We start from the raw sequence: 26,363 nt of genomic DNA, 5'->3' as shown, positions 1-26,363 counted from the left end.
CGTTCACCTCGAGACGACAAAGGCAAATGAGGGAAGATGCGAAGAAGCAGTAGCTTTTATATTCGACGGGAGCATCCAAAATGTGCTCGATCGTGATTGGCTGGAATAAACATGGGTTCACTTTTCCCAATTTTTCAATAGTTTGTTATTGAAAAACAGCAAATATTATTATTGGACATAATTGGTGTAAAGATTTCCAATCGATTGGAGCCAAAATTTTGAAAATTCAACGAGAAATGGCTGAGTTATTAACGCTCAAAATCTCCACTTCAAACGTAACGCGGCCGATTTCTGAAAATTTAGAATGACACCCGGTATAGAAAAGAGAGACGTAGTCCTACGTCAAAAAAGCTTGTCTGGCTTCTGAACTTAATCAGATAATTTCTTAATAACATGATATAATAGTTTTGACTGCCGGGGCCCGTGGCGTAGTAGCTACACGTTTGCTTCATAAGCAGATGGTCATGGGTTCGAACCCAGCCCCGGCACTTTCGTCAGTTGCTCTTTCCCCCTGAGAGCAGCTGACACTGACCCTCTTCTGAGCCCATGGCTCGAATGAACCCGGATACTTGGACATCGGCGAACGGCAACCCATAATGGACCCCCAATCGGACAACCAACCACTACACATCAACATCCCCGTGCTCATCATTCTACCATGATAGGGTAGAGAGTGAAAGCAGCAACCAGTTCGATGTAGTACAATTAGAAATAGAATACATTTAGGTGCTGTACAAAGTGTATGTACAGTTTCCAATTGGAATCGCTCACGCAGTGCCCTAGTGGACAATAGAGCTGTAAATTACTGCCGGTTGCGATTCGTCCATGTTTTTGAAGTCAACATCAGTTTCGGGACAAACATTTGATTTAAGCGTAATTTACGAGTAAAAATTTTTATCTCTTCTTCAGGACCCCAATTACGAACAAATTCACACACGTTTTTATTTAGAGTAACATATATCAATTAACAAAATAACTTTTTGTTACGATTGCCCTAGTATTTTGGCAAATAATATATTCTGTGTGGAAAAATATTTTGCCTTTTTCAATTGTTGGTCCTGAAACGATTATTTGTTTGGGGTTCAGCACGTAGTGGATCACATGTCGAATTCGTTTTTGAACCTGGGTTGGAACTGGATTGGCGGAAAATGTGTAAACAAACAAACGTCAAACAAACTCAAACAAACTTTAGTACAAGCGAAACCGAAGTCGGGTTGGGGTTGAAACTGTGATCTCATCCAGTTCCAACCCAGGTTGGAACTGAATCAAAAACGAAAACGACAACAGCCGCCTGGTAAATTAGGTTAAGTGATTGAAGAATAAAAAAATAATAGTTTTGTTTCATTTATTTATTTAGTCTGTTACAGTGAACATGTACAGAACAGAAACCTTACTCTATCGTCATTGTTGAACATAACTGGTCTTCGTTTTGATGAAATCATCAATTCTTTCGGTCCATGTGCGCTAACAATCCATCGATCTGCAATCCTCCCTGTCACATATTTGGCACGGCTGTAGCACCTTGCCTTCATACGATTTTACAGCGTACTTATCTGCAATAGCAAAACAGTTCCAATTATTATTCGACCCATTATTGTCTTGAAGCAATCTTACCCATATTATTGGTATCATATACTATTACGTGGGCCGGTCGGTGCAGAGCGATCTGATATTTCCGGTAGGCCGTTATTTCGAAGCACTCTTGATAATATGTGCTCACTTCATCATAGTAAACATGCATGACGGTGTTGTGGAAGGCTCGTTCGGTTTTCTACAAATATGTTGTAACATGTACAAAACGGAAAGAAGAAATCTAGACAATGAAACATACTTTTACATGACGGCTTCGAACTTTAACTGCGTTCTCATGGAATACGAGTCCACTTGGAAGGTGAACCTCCACCAAAGTAGTTCCAGAAGACTTATAAGCTTCCTTCTGTTTATAACTTAAACACACTTGCAGGTTTTGAACCTCGAATGTGCTGGTACCGAGAACGTTTACATCTAAGTCAAATGAAGCGTAATGTGCAGGGTTTGCTTGGATATTCAAAAAGTATTGATACGTCACTTGGAGTACACCAGAGCCAATACCTACAATTTCAAAGTCAACCTTGCGGGTATCATCAGGAAGGTCATGACTGATCGGTTTCAGATTGTCTGAATATACAACCCCAAATGATTGATGATGTTTACCATATCTTATATGCACAGTGTAATCGTTTTGTTTCGTAATTAGATGTGCAGCCATTTTTCCAAGTGCTTTCAGTGCAATAAAAGTGCTGTGAACACCGGAAAAAGCTCCAGTAGAGTATTGTTGTCTGTTCAACCACTTCATGATGGGAATGGCCTCAAAGTACATATCCTGTGCTAGGTAAGACAAAATGGCGTATCCTGCAATTTCCACTTGTAGCTCGCTATCCCAGTAGCGTTCTTCGCCGTGTTGGTGGGATTCTAAAACGAGTTTATTTAAGAAGTCAAGTCGTTTTGCATGCCCCGTCAACGATAGTGCATAAGTAGCCAATGCTATGTCATGTGTGTTTGTGAGCGAATAAAAGCTATCGGCCAAACAGTTCGTTGCTTTTCTAATCAGTTGGGTGAATCGTATAGCCGTATTCTCATTTTCCTTGATGGCAACAACTATGAATGCCGTGAGGGCAATGGACGATGCACTATTCTGCATGGGTTCATAAATCTTTTCTCCATCTTCTTCGAAGCATCCGTCCCCTTTCTGTTTTCCTTCAATCCAAGAAAAAGCTGTTGTGATTATGGATTGGTCGATTTCAATATGTTTGGATGCAGTGCTGAAAGCATTGGCAACTAATGCCGTCAAAAATACGCTTGGTTTATTCTCTGGTGGATCCCATTGTCCAAATGCTCCATTAGAATGTCTGTACTTCAGTTGGTTTTTATATCCAGTGGATAGATAATTTATGGCTTTTTGTTCAATGACGGGCTCTTTTTTCTTTATCTCTTTGATGTAATCCAGTATAACTACGTTAGGAATGAAAGTCAGAAGATTAAAACTGCCAGTACCAGTTGTTGGGATTTCGAACAAATTGTTCAAGTTCTGAGCAACGGTTCCCATGATGTGATCTGAAATAGGTTAAAAAAACACCAATTGTCCCTGCACTGAATACCGTAACGCAGATCAATACTTACGCTGGACAATTGCTTCAATTTTGACCGAACCTTGATCCGCAGCCTTCGGAATGTCCAATTTTTCTGAAAAATTCTGTCTGCCATGCGAAGGAAGGTTGATGAATTGTGATTGCGATTCGCTCCGCAGTCGACTCTCTGGAGTTACACGAAGCATGTGCTCTAGTCCATCAGTTCTCAATTGACTGGCGGCTTCGATCTTGATGGCGATTTCACCTAGCTTTTTGGCTTTGATAAGAAACGAAACTGATGTTGGTTGATAGTACGGCACCACTATTGCTTTTCTGCGACGTTTTGCTGGAATTATAATAGTTATATATGTAACGAGTGGCAAAAAGTTGATTTTGGAAGTTAAAATCCTTAAGCCCGAATACAATAATACATGTGACTATCTCCAGGACAATTGAAGCCCGAAATTGTACCAAAATTGAAGGATCGATGTTGTTTTCGATCAGAAAACACCAACCAAAAATCTTACAACACCAAAGAAAATTATCATATCGTCCCCTTAATGCTAGAACTAGGTAACTCGAAAATCATAGTTTCGAGAAAAACGACTTTGAAAATTTTACAATTTTTCATGCAGTTGTTCCAAAGGTATGGAGCCTTTAAAATAATATTTTTTTTTGCATTGATTGCTTATTCAGCTTCTATTCATTCTGCTACAAGAAAAAGTTTTGAACTATTTTGGTTTAAACCTTTGATAAAAACAATAAATGGTAAAAAAAATGTCGAGTTACCTAGTTATAGCACTCAAAACGCAACATAAGCAATGGAGGAGATGTTCTGAGATACCTAGTTTTTACCACTATAGATATCATTCTTTTCAGTTTTCTTGTTGCATTATGCAAATTTAAAAGGATTCACATATTGAAATTAACGTGTAATTACTGATTTTGCTAGGATGCCTGCTATGTCACCACATGACACCTCAAAATGTTCGTAAATAATCGTCTACGAACAGTCACGGTTTTTAGCTATATCAATACAAGTATTTTTTTTAGGTTTTAAGGCCTAAAATCAAAAACAGTAGTAGATTTTCAATCTACTAACAAAAGAATGGCAAGTAACATTTCCATGTCCTAGCAGCCGATAGCTTTTAACCTGTGCGGTTGGAAATAGATATGGTTTTCCCAGTTACCTAGTTATAGCACCCAGTTCTTGTATTCTACACTGAGATACCTAGTTTTGAAACTAGTGAATATTTTTGTCGTTTATAATCGTATTTCATTGGTCTTTGGATATATTGTAGAGCTCAAAAAGCTTGATATAATGGTATATTCAACTCAAAAACGTCAAATTTCGAGTTACCTAGTTCTAGCATTAAGGGGACGATATATCACTGATTTTTCATCATTGTGATTATTCATCCTTTTGATAAGTACACTCATTGCACAATTATGGGTCACACACAGTTATTGATCACTTTCAACTTTAATAGATAAATTCTAATTAATTTCAAGATTTTGTTAGCCATTATCATTTTTCGTACATAAGTTGATTTGTTTTGTCTTATACGTCCAAACATCCATATTTTCAATAATTTTTTGTTCGCGCAAAACCATCTGTCAAGGTAACGCTACGATTGTGAATATCGCAAAAGTGCGTGCGCTGCTTCTGTAAGTTCTGTAAAAGCGAGCTTAAATAAGTGATTTTCAAGTGCAAAATGGTATCGCCATCAGAACAAAGGTATACTTTACGTTCTTAATGTGGAAATTCATGTGATTGCAGTTAATTAGCTCATTTCAGGCAAAATTTAAGTGACTTATTATTGTGCTAAGGTACACCGAAAATCACACAATTATGGGTCACTTTTTGTGCAGTGGTGTCGGTGGTTGTGTTGGAGATTTTTTTCTAATTTTGTAAAATGTATTCCAAATCGTGAAAACACGCTTCGTTAAGAGGTTTGAGACCAGGTTTAGATTCTACTATAGTTGATCTACCGAGAATAAGTGATCGTTCATTGAAAAAATAGACAAAACATTATTATTGAGCCGATTCCTCTTGTGTGACCCACAATAGGCAACAAATTGACCCATAATTGTTACACAGCCAATTTTGACCCATAATTGTGGTTTTCATTATTTACCAACCTTTTAGTAATTTTCACCACCTAGAGTGAATTTAACAAGATAAAAATATTACATAAGAATAATGAAAGGGTTATTTTTGTATGAATATCGATTCATATTATGAAATCATTGCTTCTTGAGTGACTCATAATTGTGCTATGAGTGTACTCAACTCGGTGCAGAACTCGATTTTTACAGCACTCGTCGTAATTATCTAACTCGGCAAGCCTCGTTGGATAAATGTATGACTTGTGCTGTAAAAATCTTCATTCTGCACCTTGCTGCGTAAACTACTATTTCCAAATAAAAACGGCTCACGGACCATTGTGCACTGGAAGGAACTCCTGAAAGTGATCTTAGAGGGAACTTCTGGGAATATCCCCAGAGGTAAAGCCTGGAGGAATCCCCAGATTAAACTCCTGGAAAAAATCCCTGAAAGGCAAAAAATAAAAATAAAACACTACTTTTGAATGTGGAATTCCATCCAAGCCATTTTAATTACAATTCCGTCAGTTAAGTAGGGGCAGTATGTTGGCATATGGTTGTATTCAAATTCAAGTCTGGTCACCATGCAACCTTGGAGCAATCTTGACCGGACCCACTCCAGAAAAAAAATCCAATGCTACTTACTGTCATGCGATGTCTGATCCACGAACTCAATCTCATCTCTCTTGTTGTACAAAGTGACGTCCGTTGTCAACGAATTGGACAAAAAGTTGAACAGGGTCACCTGTATTCGGACAGTTTCATTTCGTTTGATCGAGTACGGCAGGTTTGCAATAATGTAGAACGGCTTGAAAACAGTCAGCTTCGCCGGTGCATTTACCAGTCCCAATCCTCGAGTAGGGCTCAGGGCAAACCCAGTCACATACCAGGAAGTGATTGTATGGGGTATTACGTCAGATACGGTTAGGTACATATGATTTCTCATTGTGTAGTTCGTCCAGAGCCACGATTCAGGGAAATCAGTTCTGAGGAGTATGGGCTTAACTGTCGTTTGACGTTTTGGACGGTATATTGAGCGCTTATTGCGGTTTGGTTCATCTAAAATCAGAAGAGATACAACACATTACACAACCACAATTACTATCTAGCATCAAATGTTTTATTACCTTGATCATTTGAACCCATTCTCGAAAATAGACCAAAAGACTGTCGGAAAGAAAAGAGTTCAGTTATAAGGAATAATACGTATAAGAACTACATAGACAAGCAAATATATACAGCCGTTTGTGATAGTTTTACATTATATACGAAGGAAACCGACGATTCCTGCAATAGGAGCACAATTCTAAATTTGTCAATTTTGAGTTTTTGATGGCAAATGGCAAATTCGTTGGGAAACACAATAGTCGTTAAAAATAGTCATCCGAAATTCATGAAGCGGATAGCCCTACAAGTCCATGTCCATGATATAACAATCAAAATTCGTTTACTTTTGTCAAACGATGAGTGAAGTAAATGAATATGCAATCGCTTATCTGAAAATTCACATTTTTTGAGTTGTACACCTATTGCAGGAAACCGATGATATCGTCGGTTTCCTGCAATAGGGGCACAACTCAAAATATGTGAATTTTCAGATAAGCGTTTGAAAATTGGCAAACTTGAAGCACCTCCTCCAAAATTCACTTATTTATCTCATTATTTGACAAAAGTAAACGAATTTTGATTGTTGTATCATGGACAGGGGCTGAAGGACTATCTGTTTCATGAATTTTGGATTACTATTTTTCAACGATTATTAAAAAAGTTGACTGATTTTGAGTGGTGCCTTTATTGCGGAATATTGGTGAAAATGCAAAAATCTCGAATTTCTCAACGAGTTTCGGAACGGGTCTTTGTGAGATGAAAGTTTGCATAGTTTTCCATCATTTGCCAACAAAATCTCAAAAATGACAAATGTTGAGTTGAGTCCCTATTGCAGGAAACCGACGATATGTATGCGGGTTTGAATTTATGATATGTAGATATCGTCGGTTTCCTGCAATAAGGGCACAACTCAAAATTTGTCATTTTTGAGATTTTGATGGCAAATGATAAAAAACTATGCAAACTTTCATGTCACAAAGACCCGTTCTGAAATTCGTTGAGAAACTCGAGATTTTCGCATTTTCACCAATTTTCCGCAATAAGGGCACAACTCAAAATCAGTCAACTTTTTCAATAGTCGATGAAAAATAGTAATCTAAAATTCATGAAACAGATAGTCCTTCAGTCCCTTTCCATGATACAACAATCAAAATTCGATTACTTTTGTCTAATAATGAGAGAAATAAGTGAACTTGTAGGATGTGCTTCAAGATTGCCAATTTTCAAACGCTAATTCTGAAAATTCACATTTTTTGAGTTGTACCCCTATTGCAGGAAACCGACGATATGTTCTATGCTACATCTGTTTGTCCACGATAACATCTTACATTTGTGGCGTCAATGTTGAGATCACCATGATAAGGAGTGTATTCATTAAGATCTTCAAGAACATGCTCCTTCGTTAATCCGAATCCCTCTTGTCCCAGTAGAAGAGCTCCTTGGTCGATTCCCTGAAAAGCTACATACGAATCTTTCTCCGCTTTGACATTTATTTCAACATCTTGATCTGGCTGAAATGTGTATTCTTCCAATGAAAACTCGAACTAAAAATAAAGAAATTATTTATTTTTCACGGATTATCACTACTTTTTGGACCCGACTCACTTCGTTGGCAAAATAGTCCAGTTCAAAATAATCCATAATCAGCTGACCGGAATTGAGTGTGTAGACAAGCAGCTTAGACTGTACCGTCATATCTACGGTAAGTTTAAAATTAATCGTATATTTTACTTTGTTAGAAAACCGCTCATATTTTGCCAACAAAATGTTTCCACGGCTTGTTACAAAGTAAAACAAATGAGAGAACTTTTCGTTCGACTTAACAATGAAGCTCACAGTCGACTCCTTTACATTTCTGAAAAGATTCCGAATTAATACAATTACTTAACTTTCTATTGGTTTAATGAAAACCTTTTGAGCAGGGAAATTTGCAGGTACTGGGTTGATACCCCTACCATTCCTGTTATACTATAAACATTTTCGTAGTCCCTGTTTTCAAAGGTAACCTAATATAAAAGCAATGGTCAGTATGATCAACGAATCTTATAGGAAGAATACTCACCGATATGTCCACTGCGTCTGCAGCATATGGCATGGGAAGGTCTAAAGTTGCAATTCCTTGGCTGTCAGTCTTCGTTGACCGTTCCTCACCTGCATCCGTCTTGGCTGTTATCAACCGGTTTGTTACTGGAACCCCATTGTGATCTTTGACCAACAGTTTGCAGTGATATGGAACGTTAGGCCGGTAGTTACTCGCGGCCTTAATAAGTGTAATCTTATACGGGTGTTCGTATACAAGAATTTGCCTTGATACGTGCCTCGTGAAATCTGAATTAAATTGAATACGTTTACATAAATCTTTAAACAAAATACCATTCCTCATTTCACTTACTGGAAAACTCTTCCGTCAGTGAAACGTTGACCATCACCATGGCATAATCCTTTTCATACTCAGTATCGAGTTCATCCTCCAGCTCGAACCGGAAGACATCCTTTTCAACAAAAGTCCTCGATATACTGTGAGTGCTTGAATTTTGTTTATTTCGGTCGACCAATTTTACAACAATGTTTCCCCGGACTGCACTCCCGAATGTGTAGTAGGACTCGATGTTCAAGCGGATCTCCATCTCGGATATTAGCAAAATGCGCGAAGGTTCTACTTTGATGCCAAACTTGGGCAACAGGTGTTCCCGAACCTCGAACTGCTGGGATTTATCGTTGGAAATAATACCCTAAAAAGAACAATATTTTTTTAATTCACAGTCAACGATAACGGGAATATAGAAGGTGCTGGATTCAGTACCTGGCTATTTTGATGTACAGAGCATGCAGAAAATACAGTGAGTTGACATAATGAGCACTTTGTGCATTTTATCCACAAAATTAGAACCACTTTATTTACATGCAAAATCGTATTGAAGCTTCAGTATTTAGCTTAGTATCGAGGATAACGTTGTACACTGTAACTGAAATTACTTTCGTGACTTTTCGTGATTTGACGAAATCACGCAAAAATGAGTGCGTCCCGTGGGCCGCACCGACAATTCCGGCAATACAGTAATGTGCCGATATTATCACCTTGTGAGTTTTAGGGTGATAGAACAGGAACAGTGATAAAATCGGAAAATATTTTTATTTCCATATTTGAACTTTATCATTAACTAGCTGTCCCGGCAAACTTTGTCTTGCTAAGGTTTGGTTGGTTGACAACTGTTGAGTTCATCACAGCAGCGCACTAAAGATTGATTCCATTTCAATTGCGTCGATATTCTGCCCAGCTCATAGAGAAATCAGTAATTTCACCATCTTCACACATTTCAGATGGTTTCCGTAATTTCTTCAACTTATAAACACAGCCGCCCAAAGACGAATTGAACCGAGCAAGAGTCATGCTGATCGGTTCATCTATTCGTGAGTTTTGTGGCCTCAAAGGGACTTTGTGGCAACTTTTTTATGCACTTCATAAAAGTTGGAGGGGTTGTATACTAGACATGACCGCAAGTCTGACGTTGAATAACGTCCGTTTATGCATTAGTTTCGATTATTGAATGCTGTATTAACATTGATAAAGACTAGATGTTGGAATTCTCGGCTATGCAGTCTCCAAACTCCTTGGAACGACATTGCCGAAACGTAGGGACGAATTAAACCCGTTGTCGTTCCAAGGAGTTTGGAGACTGCAAAGCCGAGAATTCCAACATCTAGTGCATCCAAACAGTCGAACACTCAAACCTCCAATTGATAAAGACTGTCATGTGAAATTTTGGTTTGGTTTAGTTTGATTGTAGACGGCAATTGATAGTGGAGTTTACAATTCATCATTATTTTCGATCCGATTCATTCCTTATGAACTTTGCCGTTCAATTTGAATAGGTCATAAATTTGCTGGGACACATGTGTACTAGCCCGGCAATAGGTTTTCTTGGTTCACCATTTATGGGCAACCAGGTACTGGTAGTCCTAACTAGTTTCTCTTTCATTAAACTATGTTGTTGCTCTCGAAATACAGTGAGTCAATTTGCAGAATAATTTCAGCGGGCCAACTGTAGTTTGCTAGACCTTTGAATTTCTTTGGATGCTAACAGGTAATTATTTTGCGAAGAAAATTTAAGCAGATTTCAAATCCTCTCGCATAATTTCTCTGCAGGTTTTGCAGGTTTATATACATATATATAAGACTTGTTCCGCCTAGTACTTGGTTTTAAAATATTTCCATAAACGAATTTTTCAAAACCCGTTAAAAATCTTTACCTATAACAGAATTGTCTTGGTAACCGTTCATTTTATAAGAATTTAAACAGACGCAATCCAACAGATCATTCAAAAATGCAAATCATTAAGCTTTTGCTAATTGGTGGACTGGAATTACCGATATGTAATTATATAACTAAGAATTTCTAGATATCATACAGTTTTCTTCTAGATTGTGTGGCAAAAATGGGCATAGAAATGTTTAATTTTTGCGGACACAGCACACATTAAAATTTGGCAGGGAAATATAAAGGATGCTACAACAATCTAATATATTTCCACTATTCCGCTTGCAAAGTTTATGCTACGGTTTTAGGACTTAGTCGGTTTTGACATATTTGTGACCCGACGCGTCGTCTAAGAAAATTATTCGATTCACTCTTGTGAGGAACATTTTTGAAGCCCTTAGAAAGGCTGTTTAATTTTATTTGTTGTACAATAATCGTTCAATTGTTGCATGAGGTGAAAATCGGTAGCTATGCAATCAAATCCAGAACGGCATCGGTGGCATTGATTCCGATGGTGATGATGCGCAAACTCGGGGCAAAAGAAAGCCCTCGTTGTTGCGCGCACCAGTTTGAACTGGCTGATTACTCCACTGGCGCCGCGTTCAACGATGATACGAAGCAGAGCGTAACAGCCGACAACCACCGCGCTCGGCTTGCCAAAGCATACTGATGGAAAACGCAAACGGAGAAACTGGCTAGCTCTTCTTCGATGCGATCCCCTCGAGGGGTCAACACGCTAAAACTGCTCAGCACTAAAATGTGTAAGACCTACTCATAAGTGCATAATTTCCAGACCACACAAAAATGTGTAGCAGTTACACATTCTCAAAAAACAGCTCGTACACTCTTCTAGATGCGAAATGTTGATTTTTTTTTTGTTTTCCAAGGTCACTAGTAATCCTACCTAGATTGGCGTACAAAAATTTTTGCGATTTTAACAATTTTGCGGACACTGGAGCTGATTTTGTAAATGTGCAAGGGTTACACATTTTTGGTGTAGTCTGGAAATTATGCACTTTAGTGCTGAGCGGCGTTAGCGTGAAGAAAGAATCATGGAAGATGAGAAAATGCAGTTTACTTTTATACGGCACAATGGCCTGGCTTCTCCTCTCGGACGTGATTGGTTAGGTGTGAGGGGAGTAAAATTCAACGATATCATACAAATTTATATGCATTAATTATAGCGGAGTATTAAAATATACTAAAATGATTATTATTAGTCATTACCAAATCAGTAGATAGGCTTAGGATTAACCAATATTATAAGTCGAGCACTTGACACTGAAGAAGTCTGTAAGTCACAGACGAAATAGGCCTATCTGTCCGAAGATAAGCACAGTAGTAGAATTAAAAGGAATTTGCTCGTCCTTTCTAGTTTTTCTTTAAAGGAGTTATTCATTTTTTATTTTCTTTTGCAAAAGTGAAGTATTAGTGAAGTGTTTTTAAATTAAACTAGAGTCTGAAATATTATAATGTTTAATAAAGAATGACAGTATATAGTGCAAAAGTCATGTATTTTCGACCAACATTTCTAAAGATTACAGATATTTGAAATTCTAAAATTCTTATTGAAATTTGGCAACGCTGGTTAACAGTTTTCATTTTCCAACAAACCTGCCATTTTTCAAAGTTGACGAAATTTTAAGCAGATTTATTATGCGCGCATTAGTGTATGCTTTTGTCACCGAATAAATTCGACATCAAGCGATTAAAATATTTCCAGTTGTTGCCATGCTTATCTGCTACCGCACTGGGAAAATGCGAATAAGCCACCGCCGCTGCTGCTGCTAGGTTTGCTGGCGGTGCTTGTACCGTGTTCGGCGGTGCTCTCGAAGTAGGTTTCAAAATGTTTGCACTTGCGATTCTTCGCTTTCTAGAGGAATTCGAATCAACTCTTACGTGAAATTTAGAATTGTAGCCCTAATAAGGACTGATTAATTTTGATTTCACAAAACCAAACCACGTTGCTGCCGTGTCGTCGGCGCCCATCCGCTTCCGAACTGGGGAAATGATAAATTATTCCCCACCGCCGCTGCTGCTCGGTTGTCGTCGATGCGTCCGTTCGTCCACGCGGTCGACAGCGTGAGAATGTGCTGTGAGAATGCTGAGCGAAAATGCAAACTGAGCTGTGCTCCTCCGTCTCAGATCCGGTAAACGAGCCGCCGCGCGCGAAGAGGCACCGACCATCGCGCTCGACTTGCCAAAGAACACTAAACGAAAACGCAAACGGAGCAAACTGCACAGCTCTCCGCCGATGCGTACCCATCGACGAATTGGTGAAGAATGAAGGAAGAGGAGAAGAAGATTATCTTTTATACTGCTCGGCGGTCGACGGAGAAATCCAAAACTGTGCTCGAACGTGATGGGCTGGATAAAACATGGGTTCACTTTTCTCAAATTTTCAATAGTTTGTTGTTGAAAATCAATAGTAACCTTAGATAGATTCGATGCGTAGATACATTTGTGATCAATTCATGCAAAAAATTTGAAAATCCATCAATAAATGACAGAGTTATTAGCGGTCAAAATCTAACCACTTTTCGTTACATGCTCAAATTTTCGGTTTTCTGAAGTTACACCCCTATATGTTGCCGAAGGACGTTATTCAACGTCAAAAAGAGGGAAAGCTGCTCAGAACCATTATTGTGCATAAGAAAATTTAATAATGGTGGTAACTATTGCGGTAACGGGGACCACGGGGAGCACAAAGGAAGTTGCAGGGGCGTTTCAGGACCCAAGTAACACACTTGTCACCGAAGAGTCACGGCGGCGCAGACTTTTGTTGCGCAGAAGTTATTGTGACTTACTTCTAGCAAGTATGTGTTTATTTGTTAGAAGAAAGTCATAATGACTTATGCGTAACAAAAACCTGCGCCGCCGTGACTCTTCGGTGACAAGTGTGTTATTTGGGGAGGTCCCAAGGGGTTTCCGCGAGGTACCAGGGGATCTCAGAGTGGTTTGAGGGGATTTGAAGGGGTTTTCGAAAGTATTGCAGAGTTTCAGAGCATTTTCGACGGGCTTTGTAGGCGTTACCGGTACGTTTTCGGGGGTTTCCGAGCGTCTTCCGTGCGCTACATGGTGTCCAAGTGGGTCTTAAGGGGGTTTCGGAGGCGTTACAGGAAGTCTTACGCACAACATTTTTAGACTGGGTTCAGAGGCATTGCGCAAGCGTTTTCGGGGGTTTCGGATGTTATCAAGTGCGTTACATGGGGTTCGAGAGTGTATCAGGGAGTTTCAGGGTAAATCCTAAGATTTCGCAAGGTTTTTATTTAACCGACTGACTTCACTCAAGCTGAAAACATTTGTACTAAGGTTTTTGACGTAGGACTACGTCTCTCTTTTCTATACCGGGTGTCATTCTAAATTTTCAGAAATCGGCCGCGTTACGTTTGAAGTGGAGATTTTGAGCGTTAATAACTCAGCCATTTCTCGTTGAATTTTCAAAATTTTGGCTCCAATAGATTGCAAATCTTTACACCAATTATGTCCAATATTAACATTTGCTGATTTTCAATAGCAAACTATTGAAAAATTGGGAAAAGTAAACCCATGTTTATTCCAGCCAATCACGATCGAGCACATTTTGGATGCTCCCGTCGAATATAAAAGCTACTGCTTCTTCGCATCTTCCCTCATTTGTCTTTGTCGTCTCGAGGTGAACGCATCGAACGAGAGCTGCCCACTTTCTTCGTTTGCGTTTTCGTCATTCTTCTTTGACGGCCGTGTCGGCTCGGTGGCGGTGGTTTTCGGCAAGGGTGCTGTTGCACATTCGCCATCTAACCGTCTAACGCGGCAAACCAAGGAAGTGAACATCGGACTGATCGACGGTGGTGGCAGAGGCAGCAGCAAAATCCGGAATCGCACCCACGGCAGCAAGCGGCGGGCCAATTTTCGACGGCTTCCAGCAAACAGCACGGAGAAATCCAACACGCATTGCGTGGCATGATGAATTGATTTCAACTTCTTCGAAAATGCTTCCTAGAGAGTTAATTCCTGCATCGACCGAGAAAGTGTAGTGAAACCAAATAGTGCAAGATTGAATTCTTGGTGGTGGTTCAGCAACAGTGAGGGCGATCACTAATCTCATCCACGGCAGCAAGCGGCGGGCCAATTTTCGACTGCGTTCAGCATTCAGCACGGAGAAATTTAACACGCATTGCGTGGCATGATTAATTCATGCCAATTTTCTGTCTGAAATCGTTCAATATTCAAACGGTTCTTTTCAGGACCATAGAAAATTATTCCTCAAGAGTTGTGAATCAGATAATTATTTCATTCCATCGCTCGGTAAAAGTGTGGTGCAACCGAAAAGTGAAATATTGTATGCTTGGTGGCCCCGCAACAATAATGATGCCGGCCACTAATGATTCCACCAGGAATTTAGCAACGCTTTATCCTATCCAGAGCATTTTTCGTGAAACATTGTTTAATTTAACCATTTTTCGAATTAAAATTATCTAAATCTTCCAATATTTTGATTACTTTATTCGTTAAATGAAAATTTTCTCATTTCTCGGTTGATTAACCGTTTCAAGCGTCTGGTGCATGCGGGGCGGGACATGCAAACGAAATAAACTGGAAAGCCAGCCGAATGGGAGGAGCTTCATCTGCCAATCTAGGGACATAAAAGCTGTTCCTCTGATTTCTTTCGTCATTTTCGTTGGATCAGTCAGGCAGGGTGGGTGGATGTCACCTCCACAGCTTGAACAGTAACACATCAACCCAGCCGCAAAACTCTCGGCTATCTTGCGGATAGCACCAGGAATCTCATCCATGGCAGAAAGCGGCGTACCAGATTTCGGTGGCATCCTATATTTAGCAAGGAGAACACCAACACGAATTGCGTGACATGATGTTTTCATGCCATTTCGTTCCTAAAATCGTCAAATAATCAAACGGTCCTTTTCAGGACCACCGAAAATAATTCCTCAAAAGTTGGAAATCAGATAATTTCATTCCATCAATCGAGAAAAGTATGGTTCAATCGAGAAATGAGAGATTGAATTCCGGCCACTAATCGTTCCACCCAGAATTTAGCAACGCATTGTCCTATCAGAACCATTTTTCGTGAAACATTGGGGAGCGTTGAGAAATTACGTCACGTTAAAAAGGGGGGGGGGGGTGTCAGCAAAGTGTGACGACCCATACAAAAATTTCAGAGATCCCATACAAAAAGTGTGACATAGGGATGAGGAGGGGTTGAAAATGACTAATTTTTGTGTGCCGTAATTTAAGGACGAACCCTTGTTTAATTCTAGCATTTTTCGAATTAAAATGATCTAAATATTTTTATATTTAATGTTACTTTATTTCTTAAATAAAAATTTCTCTCATTTCTTGGTTAAAAATCGTTTGAAGCGTCCGAAGCATGCGGGGCGGGTCATGCAATCGAAATAAACTGGAAAGCCCGCCGAATGGGAGGAGCTTCATCTGCTAATCTAGGGGCATAAAAGCTGTTCCCTCTGATTTCTTTCGTCATTTTCATTGGATCAGTCAGGGAGGGTGGAGGTGGATATCACGTCCACGGCTGCGCAGCAGCACGTCAACTTCGACGAGTGATAGCACCAGGAATCTCATCCACTGATCACGGCTGCGGTGGGCCTGGCAATGGAAGTTACCTCCGCAGCTGGGTAAGCTGCGCACCAACTCAGCGACGACTCTCGACTATCTATCTGATAGAACCAGGAATCTCATTCACGGCAGCAGGCGGCGGCAGTTTTCGATGGCTTTCCGCATTCAGTGCGGATAATTTTCAATTGTCTTTCTAAAATCAACCGTTATTTGAACGGACCTTCTCAGGACCAGAGAAAATTATTCCTTAAGAATTATGAACCGGATAATTTTCGGATATATTCCATCGATCGGTAAAAGTGTAGTGCATTCGAAAAGTGAATGGTTGAATGCTTGGTGGCTCAGCAACAGCAAAATCGATCACTAATCTTTCTACACGAAATTTAACAACGCATTATCTTATTCGGACAAATGTGCCTGGAACATTGCTTCATTCTAATATTTATCGAATTAAAATGATCTTAACTATTCAATACTTCAATTAGTTTATCCGTTCGATTAAAAATTGCCTCAAAGAACGGTTGATTAGTCGTTTGAAGCGTCTGACACAATGTGGGTGGGTCATACAAACGGAATAAACTGGAAAGCCCGCCGAATGGGAGGAGCTTCATCTGCTAATCTAGGGGCGTAACAGCTGTTTCCTCTGTTATCTTTCGTCATTTTCCTTGGATCAGTCAAGGAGAAGGGAGATGTCACCTCCCAGCTTGGCAGCAGCACACAAACTCAGCGATGACTCTCGGCTATCGTGGTGGCAGCACCAGGAATCTAATCCACGACAGCAAACGGCCACATTCAGTATGGGTCAAGGGGGAGTCGCTGAGCACATCTTTACTTGCGCCAATTATTTTCAGTGTGCCAACGGGTATTAATTGTGCCTCAGTGTGCCCCGAAGTGCCACTGCTTGATGATTCAGATTTTGCTTGGCAACTACCAAGACAACCAACTGTTTGTTTTCATTTTGCAGGTCAAATGCACATGGTTGCCTAGTTTTTTCACCCAAACTCAAGTGTCAAAATTGTGCCTCAGAGTGCCTCGGTGTGCCACACAGCGTATAAGACGGTGTGCTTGGTACCTCTTGGCACAATGTTCCAAGCGATTAGCCCCTTGGTATGGGTAAAATCACATTGCGTGATGAGTTCATGCAGTTGCCTTGCCAAAATCTTCCGTTTTATAAACGGTCTTTTCCAGGATCAGTGAAAATGATGCCTCAAGAGTTATGATTCGGATAATTAAAAGCGACAGACTGAAAGCTTGGTAGTTCAGCAATAGTGAAGTCGGCCACTAATATGTTCTTCCCGGATGAAAACAACGTACACACTTAATTTGGAGTACCGTGTTCGGTAAATTTTTGACGAAAATAGAACAGCTGTATACAGCTATACTGCATTGTTTACCTTTTGCACCAGGTTTGACAGCTGTTGTACTGAGCCTCAGTAAAATTGATTACCGAAGCTACCGAAATAGTTCTGCTGTTCTATTTTCGTCAAAAAAATGCTGAACAGGCAATTCAGGATTGAGTGTGTATAGTCCATTTTACGAGCCGATTTTATGAATGAATTTTGACAGAAGGTAGCGTCCAATAACCCGTGAAAACCAATATCATCATCAACATTGTTGTCACTTCATAAAATGGCTCATTGTCGGAAGAGTTTCACGTTAAACTTTAGTTGAAAAGATCTATCTAATGCCGTTCAATTATCTAATAATTCAGCTGAATAACAGCTTCTTGAGTTAAAGTTAGCTTAAGAGTGATTTGTTTTACTCTTATCACACTTAAATTAAATCGCCGACCTCAGCAAACGGATTGCCGAGAATCCAACATCCGAGAATCCGGTAATAATTTTCACTTTCTCGGTAAAAGTTTTACCGAGATGTCGTTAAAACTTTGCCGAGATCTCGGTAATCAAACTTTTTACCGAGATCTCGGCAAAGTCCACCGAGACTCGGTAATGGTTTACCGCAGTGAATCAAAATTCAACCATCGCGCAACAATAATGACAATGTCGCAACCTGTGTTGCGACAAACAAACCCATGCGACATAAGTTTGTCCCAACTTGAAAATAATGGGATTAACATCGTACACCACGAGTTTAGAGATTTTTAAGCCTTGCATTGCGATTTTCGAACGGTAACTTCGAGTCGGTAAACACTGCAACTCTGGTGAAGCTCTATCATCAAACCGTTTCGACTTTGGGTTAGCAATAATTGATTATTCACGAGTTGAAAAGTACGCAACAAATTCAGCTTCCGTTTTGTCTGCAACAAAAAATTTCGAGATCATGTCATTATCTGTTACCAGTAGGGATAAAGAGTAATCGTCGCACCTTCTTTGTTGCTTGTTTTGTGCCTCTTTTGTCTGACAATTGTCTTCACTGGTTTACCGAGAATCAGTAAATATTTTACCGAGATATCAGCTGTTGGATTCTCGGTAAACCGTTTACCGAGATCAATTTCTGAATTTAAGTGTGATACAGCAAAAATGTTTGTTGGGTTATGAATGCGTTCAGCGAAAGCGATCACAACAACTTTACTCAACACATCAGTCCACCATTTGTATTGTCATAACAATAAACATTGTATATTATGGAAATATAAAAGTCGGAATCTCGTTCCAGTCTTTGTCCTACGTCAACATTGCGGTTATGTCTCAGACATTACCCACTCCTAGTTTTTTTTCAGCCGGATCGTTCAGCAGACCGGAGAGCTTTCCTGTAGGCCTTGCGAGCCGACTTGAAAGCCTCCGAACCAGCCCACTATGGGGCGGCTCCATACAAACAGGTGGCCAAAAATATTGTCGCGTCAATTTCATAATGTCTTGCTCCTATTCATAGGGTTTGTGCCTGAAAAACATGAAAAACATGTTGAACAGGTTGTTTTAACACGACAGTTTCGAATAGCATGAAATTATAAGAGCATTGCATACTTTTAGACGTTTAAAGATTTCTGTTCCTATTTACAAATTGTTTTCCATTTCGTAAAAACACGCTTCGCTAAGAGATCCAAGACCAAATTTAGACTGCACTATGATTGATCTACCGAGAAAAGCGGCCATGACGACCAAATGTTTCATCAGAGGTCAATAGGGTGATTTTATATAGCAATCATCAATCATCACCGACATCTTGATTGGAATTGCAGAATAGCAGCTAGTACCAGCCAATTTTGATTTCAATGTCTCCCAGGGATCCTGAACAAAGACAAAGAAGTAGTCCCGAAGCGAAACTTTGCGAAACTTTTTTTTGTATGGAACGGTCTGTATGGAGAAAATTTGATTTTTTTTTGACGTTGAATAACGTCGTTCGGCAAGATATGGGGGTACAATTCAGAAAACAGAAAATTTGAGCATGTAACGAAAAGTGGTTAGGTTTTGACCGCTAATAACTTTGTCAATTCTTGATGGATTTTCAATCTTTTTGCATGAATCTATCAGAAATTTATTTACGCGTCGAATCCATGCTAGGTAAATATTGATTTTCAATAGTAAACTATTGAAAATTTGAGAAAAGTGAACCCATGTTTTATCCAGCCAATCACGTTCGAGCTCAGTTTTGGATTTTTCCGTCGACCGCCGAGCAGTATAAAAGATAATCTTCTTCTCCTCTTCCTTCATTCTTCATCAATTCGTCGACGGGAACGCATCGGCGGAGAGCTGTGCAGTTTGCTCCGTTTGCGTTTTCGTTTAGTGTTCTTTTGCCAGCCGAGCGCGGTGGTCGGTGCGCATCTTCGCGGCAGCACGAGTGGAGTCGCCAACCGGATTAGAGACGGAGAAGCACAGCTCGGTTTCCCTGTTTGCATTTTCGCTCTGCATTCTTTGTCATGCAGAGCGCGGTGCCACCGCAGCGGTGGTTGTCAACGGTTGTGTGTGGTCGTACGGTGCGCGGCAGACAATTGGAGTCGCCAACCAGATTAGAGGACTTTGCATCATTGAACATCACCGCTACTGTTCCGAATTTGGAAACATACGGAATTGCATCTCCAAACGCACTTGCAATTATTTTGCAAATCCAAACAGTCCTTTTAAGGGCTATTAAACTATCCCACAAGAGAGGAGACTAGGAGGACTACAAATCGATTCTTCTGCAGGCGATAATTCAGAATTTTCCTAGCAAGTATCGACATTTTGAAACCAACTACTGCAAAAGCGTCGTCGAATGCGGTGGGGTTCACGAGAGCGCTTTTGCGTTTCGCTTGCCCATTCTTCACCACATTGTCGACCGCGGTAGATGACGGACGTACCACATCGGAGTCAGCACACAAATCCCTTCTGAAAGTTGACCATATTTTGGTTTCGCGAAATCAAACAGTCCTTGTGAGGGCTACAATTCTGAATTTTCTGCAAGAGTTATTACCGAATTCTCCTAGATAGTGAAAACACGTAAGGGTTCGTTCAAATATAACGTAACGCTAAGGGGTAGGGAGGGGGTCTAGCGCCGCGTTACGCTCCATACCAAATTTTTCATACAAAAGTTGTTACGTGGGAGGGGGAAGGGGTCTGCAAGATTGTGCGATATTTGCCAGAAAACCATTCGCCAGAATGCCATTGGCCAGAAAGACATTTACCAGAAAATACCATTTCCCAGAAAACCGTTTACCAGAAAGAACCATTTCCCAGAAAACCATTTGCCAGAATGTACCATTCCCCAGAAAGTACCATTTCCCAGAAATTTTCCAAAGTTCTCAATCCAGAAGTGTTCCCAATCTAATGATAATTTAAAACATTCTTAATGAAAAATAAATCATGTTTTTTATTTGTTTGGGGTCGATTAGCCCATGATAACGATTGTAAAAATGTAAAATGTTTTTGTTCAGATTTATATGCGAAAGTGAAATAAATTATTTGAACTTATGTAAGAGCAAACAAGAAATGGTTTTAGAGCAACTTTGAAAAAAAAGCCTATAGTTTGAAGAAGAACAAATCACTCTGAAACAAAAAAAATGATGTGAACCCAAACCTTTCAAACTTCACAATACATTAAATCTTTTTTGTAATTTAGTTATTTTATTGATGTGCGCAATTTCAATTAGAGCATTTCCACAAATTTGCCATGTGGACAAGTTGATCATGACGTGGATCCAATTGATCAAATATTATTTTGACAGAATTTGATCAATACTCATCAAAGATTTTCCTTTCTTCAACACATAGGATGTTCTTTCCAGATATTACTGATATGCAATTTTTGTCTTTACTTATATTTTTCAAAGATTCCCTTTTTTCAATTGAAAGTTATTTTTAAGCTTATTTATGACAATAACTACATATAACATGATCACTTTAAATCATAACTTTTGTGCCAACAGGAAAATTACCCGGAATTGTTGATCACACACTTTAGTCAATCGAATAGCATAAACAAACACCTTTTGGAGCAACGAGTAAAATATACAGAAATGATAACTTAAGTGACGGTTTTACCTATACCATTAGCCTGACTGTCACTGCCCGAAAGCCATTACCCCCAATATTACAAGCTTGAATGTACCATTAGGCTGAATATCACTTGATCAAATGTATAGCATTGTTCTTGAGGAAATAAATTCTAATAATTCCTGCAGTTTTTTTTCCTTCTTTTAATCATCTGCTGTTCTTTCTAGATGAACTTAGTTTATTTGCGACATTTCAAACCAATATATTCCCTTATCTTATTTGGGCTTATGGTATTGCGGCTAATGGTGCTCCGGCTACTGTAATAGAATCTTAATATCAATGGTGTTAGGGCATTCGGCTGATGGCCGTTGGGTCGAATATCATTTGGTCGAAGTCCATTAGGTCAAAAAGTTATTTTGTCGAATGGCCATATTTTTTTCATTTTCTCTTTTTTGCTGTTAAATTAATTGTTGAAGATGGAGCTACTGTATTTTACCCTTGAATCTTTCCTTCTTTAACAATAATCGGGTTAAAGATCTGTTATTTTTTTTTTCAATAATTAACTATTAGTTCCGCAATACCAATATTGCTTTATGGTTCCAACATAATCACTAATTTATGCCAAAAACTAATCTTGCAATGAAACTAGAAAGAACAGTCTGTGCTTAGAAGAAGGAAAAATTCACTATTTGAACTAGAGAGAATAGTTTCGTTGTAGAAAAATAGCTTTTTGCACCGAAACCGTTGATGTTCAACTAGTGAATTTTGCCTTCTTCTAAACATAGGCTGTTCTTCTTAGTTGTAACACTAGATTTTGACATTGATTGTTGATTACGGTAAAACAATAAGGCAAATTAACCTTGTAGAAGTATCAGCTAATTATTGGAAAGCCGAACAAATTTAAGAAACCGTTCTGATTCCTGTTCCATAATCACTGAATTGCGATTCTAGATCATCATTCTATTTAATTTTATTACCGTGTTCGGTAATTTTTTGACGAAATTAGAACAGCTGAATACAGCTGTAATGGATTGTTTACATTTTGCACCCGTTTTTGACAGTTGGAGTACTGAGCCTCAGTAAAATCGATTACCGAAACTACTGAAATTGTACTGCTGTTCTAATTTCGTCAAAAAAGTACCGAACAAGCAATTCAGGATTGGGTGTGATATCCTTTGACCATTCGGCCTAATTGACCAATCCAAATTCCTGTGTGGTAGTGGTTTGTGTTCAGATTTCCCGTGTTAATCTATCTGTAAGAACTTTGCAAACATCTTTTGTTCTCACGTATATGGATAGGTTTGCAGTAGGTTTCGTGAGACTTTTTTTGGACAACTCAATGGACTTCGGTCAGCAGTATTTTCACCATACCAGATGTTTGTGGACCTATGCACTTATAGCCTAGTTACATGGAAGTCTCGCGCTTAGTATCATATAGGCGTATCTGCAATGATCGATTTCTCTCCATCGATTTTCTCTTTGCTCAATAACTACCGGTGAATCATTTCCAGTGGTTTTCGTTGTTCTAGCCCTATTCGTCCTTTGTCGAAACAAACCAAGAGATCATCCTAGCAGTGAACATATTGAATTATTGTAAAAGAATGAAGCTGACGACATTATTATAATAATGGACTAAAATATATCCACCAAATTCTCACAATCACATCTTTAGTTTCAATTAATTCTTAGAAAATGGAGAAAATTTATATTTGCCCGACAGTACCATTTGCCAGAATGTACCAATCCCCAGAATTTAATATTAAATAATAAATTCTGGGGATTGGTACTTTCTGGTAAATGGTACTTTCGGGCAAATAGTATTCTGGCAAATGGTCCATTCTGGCAAATGGTTTTCTGGCGTTTGTCATTCTGGCGAATGGTTTTCTGGCGAACGGTTTTCTGGCAAATATCGCACAATCGGTCTGCAATTGTCAAATTTTGCGTTACGTAATATGTGAATGAACCCTAAGTGTCGACATTTCAAAACCAACTACTCAAGATTAACTTTTGAGAGAAATCTATATCGGTAGTCCCGAAAAGAACTGAATAGCGCAACCTGTAAATTCATCAATGAAAATGTTTTATTCACTATCACAGACATCAAGTTGCTGTATCTAGCTGTTCTTGAGATGGAACTTTCTCTGTATACCTGGCTATTTCTTGTGAAGTTGGCAGCAGTGTTTTTGAGTGATTCTCAGTAAAAGGTTTTGTACGTTTTCGTAAGTTTGAATATTGTGGTGTAGTGAAATGTCGCATATGGCTGCGAAATACATGCGCAATTCTCGGAAGCATGACGATAAATCATTCTGCATGAACATCAAAATGTATAAATCATCATCTTCAATCCAACAAACGGCCCTTTTCAGGGCCACAGAAAATTCTACTCAAGAGTTGATTTTCGAGTTCGTATGGCAGCCTCCACTACACTAACATCAAGGTCTATCAATAAACATCTTCAATCAAACCAAAGGACCCCAAAACTTCGTATCAGAGTCTATATCAACTTCAATACAGCATTCAATAGTCGAAACTAATGCATAAACGGACGTTATTCAACGTCAGACTTGCGGTCGTATCTACTATACAACCCCTCCAACTTTTTAATGTGGTATCATTTAATACTATAACAAGCAACATTTCTACGTCTAATACGCCCTTCGAAAGGTTTATCAGCAAGCTTTTAGAAACTACTTTAAAAGTATGACATTTTTCATTTAAGCCAAAGATATGTAAATTTGAACATTTCATTTGTTTTACCAAAAATCGGCAATGGTCTCATTCTGCTACCAATATCTCGATAAGTATACACACCAAATTTGTTTAAATGCTTCCAGCACAAAAAAAAATCAGCAAAATAAATTGCTGAATTTCAGCAAATTTTTTGCTGAGTATCAGCACAACGTTGCTGATCAACTGTCAAAATTGCTGGATGGTCCAGCAAGTTGAAAAATAATTGCTGATACTCAGTAAATTCGTATTGCTGAATGAAATCAGCACAAAAAAAATCAGCAAAATTTGCTGAATAACAGCAAACAAAATTTGCAGTGTAGGGATTGGCAAACTAATATTCTAGGGTTTACTGGTCCAAGTAGTCTACTTTCAACTACCGAAGGTAAATCTTAAATTGAATAAAGTCAATTTTCGATTTTTTCCACCTGAATCCCCTTAGTGCAGCCGAACGTCGTCTGTTCCAACTCTTTCTACATTGTTCCACCAAGGGGTTCCTCTTGTGATCTTCACAGACCGTAGAGGGCATGCTTCTTCAAAAGCTTCCATAATGCAGGTCGTTGTAGTATCAACGGCATCATCTAAATCACTTGGAGTGTCAATGGATGGTGGGTATCCATGAAATTTGGCCGCAACCAAATCAGTAAAAATATCCCAGTTTGTTGACCGAGGATTCATGAAACGCAATGTTTACGAAGTAACCATTTAAATCTTCAAAAAAGATATAGCGATCGTCAAATCAGATGAAGACGCATGTCAATTGGTCAGCTCGTGACTAATTCTGCTAGAGCAAAGCGTAATATCCAACACTTTCTCTTTAGCAAATACCATGAAGGTTGCCCGAATAAAAAATACAGTAGAAAAACCGAACGTTGTATTGTAACAGTACTATTTAAAACCATATATTTACAATAGACACTACTGTAAAAATAAAAATACAAAAACAATAAAATGTAATGTAAACACCATACAGTAAATTGTAAATAAGATTTTTACAATATACTATACGGGTGGTTAAGTATCGTAACAATATAAAAAAATATTTTTCTCCATATATATTTTTTTGCAAAACCATACATTATATTGTAAATGAATTGTTATAAATACTGATACGTGGGTTTTAATAAACCATACATTGTATGGTACACATATGGTTTCAAACAATGAAATGTACCGTAAATATATTGTTTTTAATTGTAGTTTCAGTACTGGTTATACATTTAATTAAATGGTTTTGGAATGGTTCTCTTTTGTTATGTTGTATTGGTTTACATTACATAAACCATCTAATGTTATATTATCTTGTCATTTTCCTCCTGTTAATGGCATCTCAGGCTTACTAGCATTATGAGATACGCTTTGGGAATTCTCCAGAGCGTTTTGGATAACCCTTCATATATTGGATCGCCCACGTCCAAGTCTGAGTCGAGGTCTGAGTAGTCTCTGATTGCATTAACAGTTGAAGCTTAGGCTCCCATGCCCCACCAGCCAGATAACCGGGTTTCGCAAACTAAGCATTATTTGTGGCAACACTTTGAGCGGCATGATGGAACTATGCCGAGCGCGCTAAGTATTATTAGACCACTAATGTAGTTGCATGAAGTGGGTGACGAGGTACATAAGTATCATTACAGCGTGCTTAACCGTTATTGCAATATTGAGGCTCCAGTTTGACTAAAGTTTTAAATACACGGAAATACATAACAACTCATGAGAAAACTGCCAAGTTCGATCCAAGTATAAGTTAGGTTAAAAAGCGAACCCGCAGACGAACCTATATTAAAAGTCATTTCAGTGTTCAGTCCAGTCCATGTGTTAAAGATGGCTCTGCGTCAAAGATAAAGTTTGTCAATCGCATTTGATTCGATTGTGGTCGAAGGCAAGTTCACATGAGAGAAGAGGAGAAAATTCCCCTAAATGCAAATACAGAAATAATAGTGTTGAACTCATCCACTGATTTACGGTAATCTGACCTGCATCATTCCGGGTTTGCCTACATTCGTATTTCTCTCATCGCACTCTACACACCTAGCCCGCCATATCTCTTGGACCCCTGCTTGGACCTGCAGTTCTTAGAATAGGACATTTGGTTTACCACTGATTTAAACATGTTATTG

The 26,363-nt window shown here is 39.0% G+C and overlaps 1 protein-coding gene across 1 annotated transcript in view; it reads right to left on the bottom strand.

The window, feature by feature from the left end:
• Positions 1–1,310: 1,310 nt before the first annotated feature.
• Positions 1,311–26,363, bottom strand: part of LOC109416022 (thioester-containing protein 1 allele R1) — a 59,354-nt gene continuing 34,301 nt past the window's right edge. Inside the window, exons 3-13 of the mRNA XM_019689989.3 lie at positions 8,713–9,052; positions 8,383–8,648; positions 8,232–8,326; positions 7,926–8,175; positions 7,649–7,864; positions 6,341–6,380; positions 5,859–6,272; positions 3,160–3,453; positions 1,832–3,093; positions 1,615–1,771; positions 1,311–1,553 (exon numbers count right to left, since the gene is read on the bottom strand). Coding sequence (XP_019545534.3) covers positions 1,465–1,553; positions 1,615–1,771; positions 1,832–3,093; positions 3,160–3,453; positions 5,859–6,272; positions 6,341–6,380; positions 7,649–7,864; positions 7,926–8,175; positions 8,232–8,326; positions 8,383–8,648; positions 8,713–9,052 — 3,423 coding nt within the window. The 3' untranslated portion in view covers positions 1,311–1,464. The remainder of the gene's footprint in view (positions 1,554–1,614; positions 1,772–1,831; positions 3,094–3,159; positions 3,454–5,858; positions 6,273–6,340; positions 6,381–7,648; positions 7,865–7,925; positions 8,176–8,231; positions 8,327–8,382; positions 8,649–8,712; positions 9,053–26,363) is intronic.

The sequence above is a fragment of the Aedes albopictus genome, chromosome 3, assembly GCF_035046485.1.
Source record: "Aedes albopictus strain Foshan chromosome 3, AalbF5, whole genome shotgun sequence".
In the NCBI taxonomy this organism is placed as follows: Eukaryota; Metazoa; Arthropoda; class Insecta; order Diptera; family Culicidae; genus Aedes; species Aedes albopictus.
This window is presented reverse-complemented; position numbering and strand designations above follow the sequence as displayed.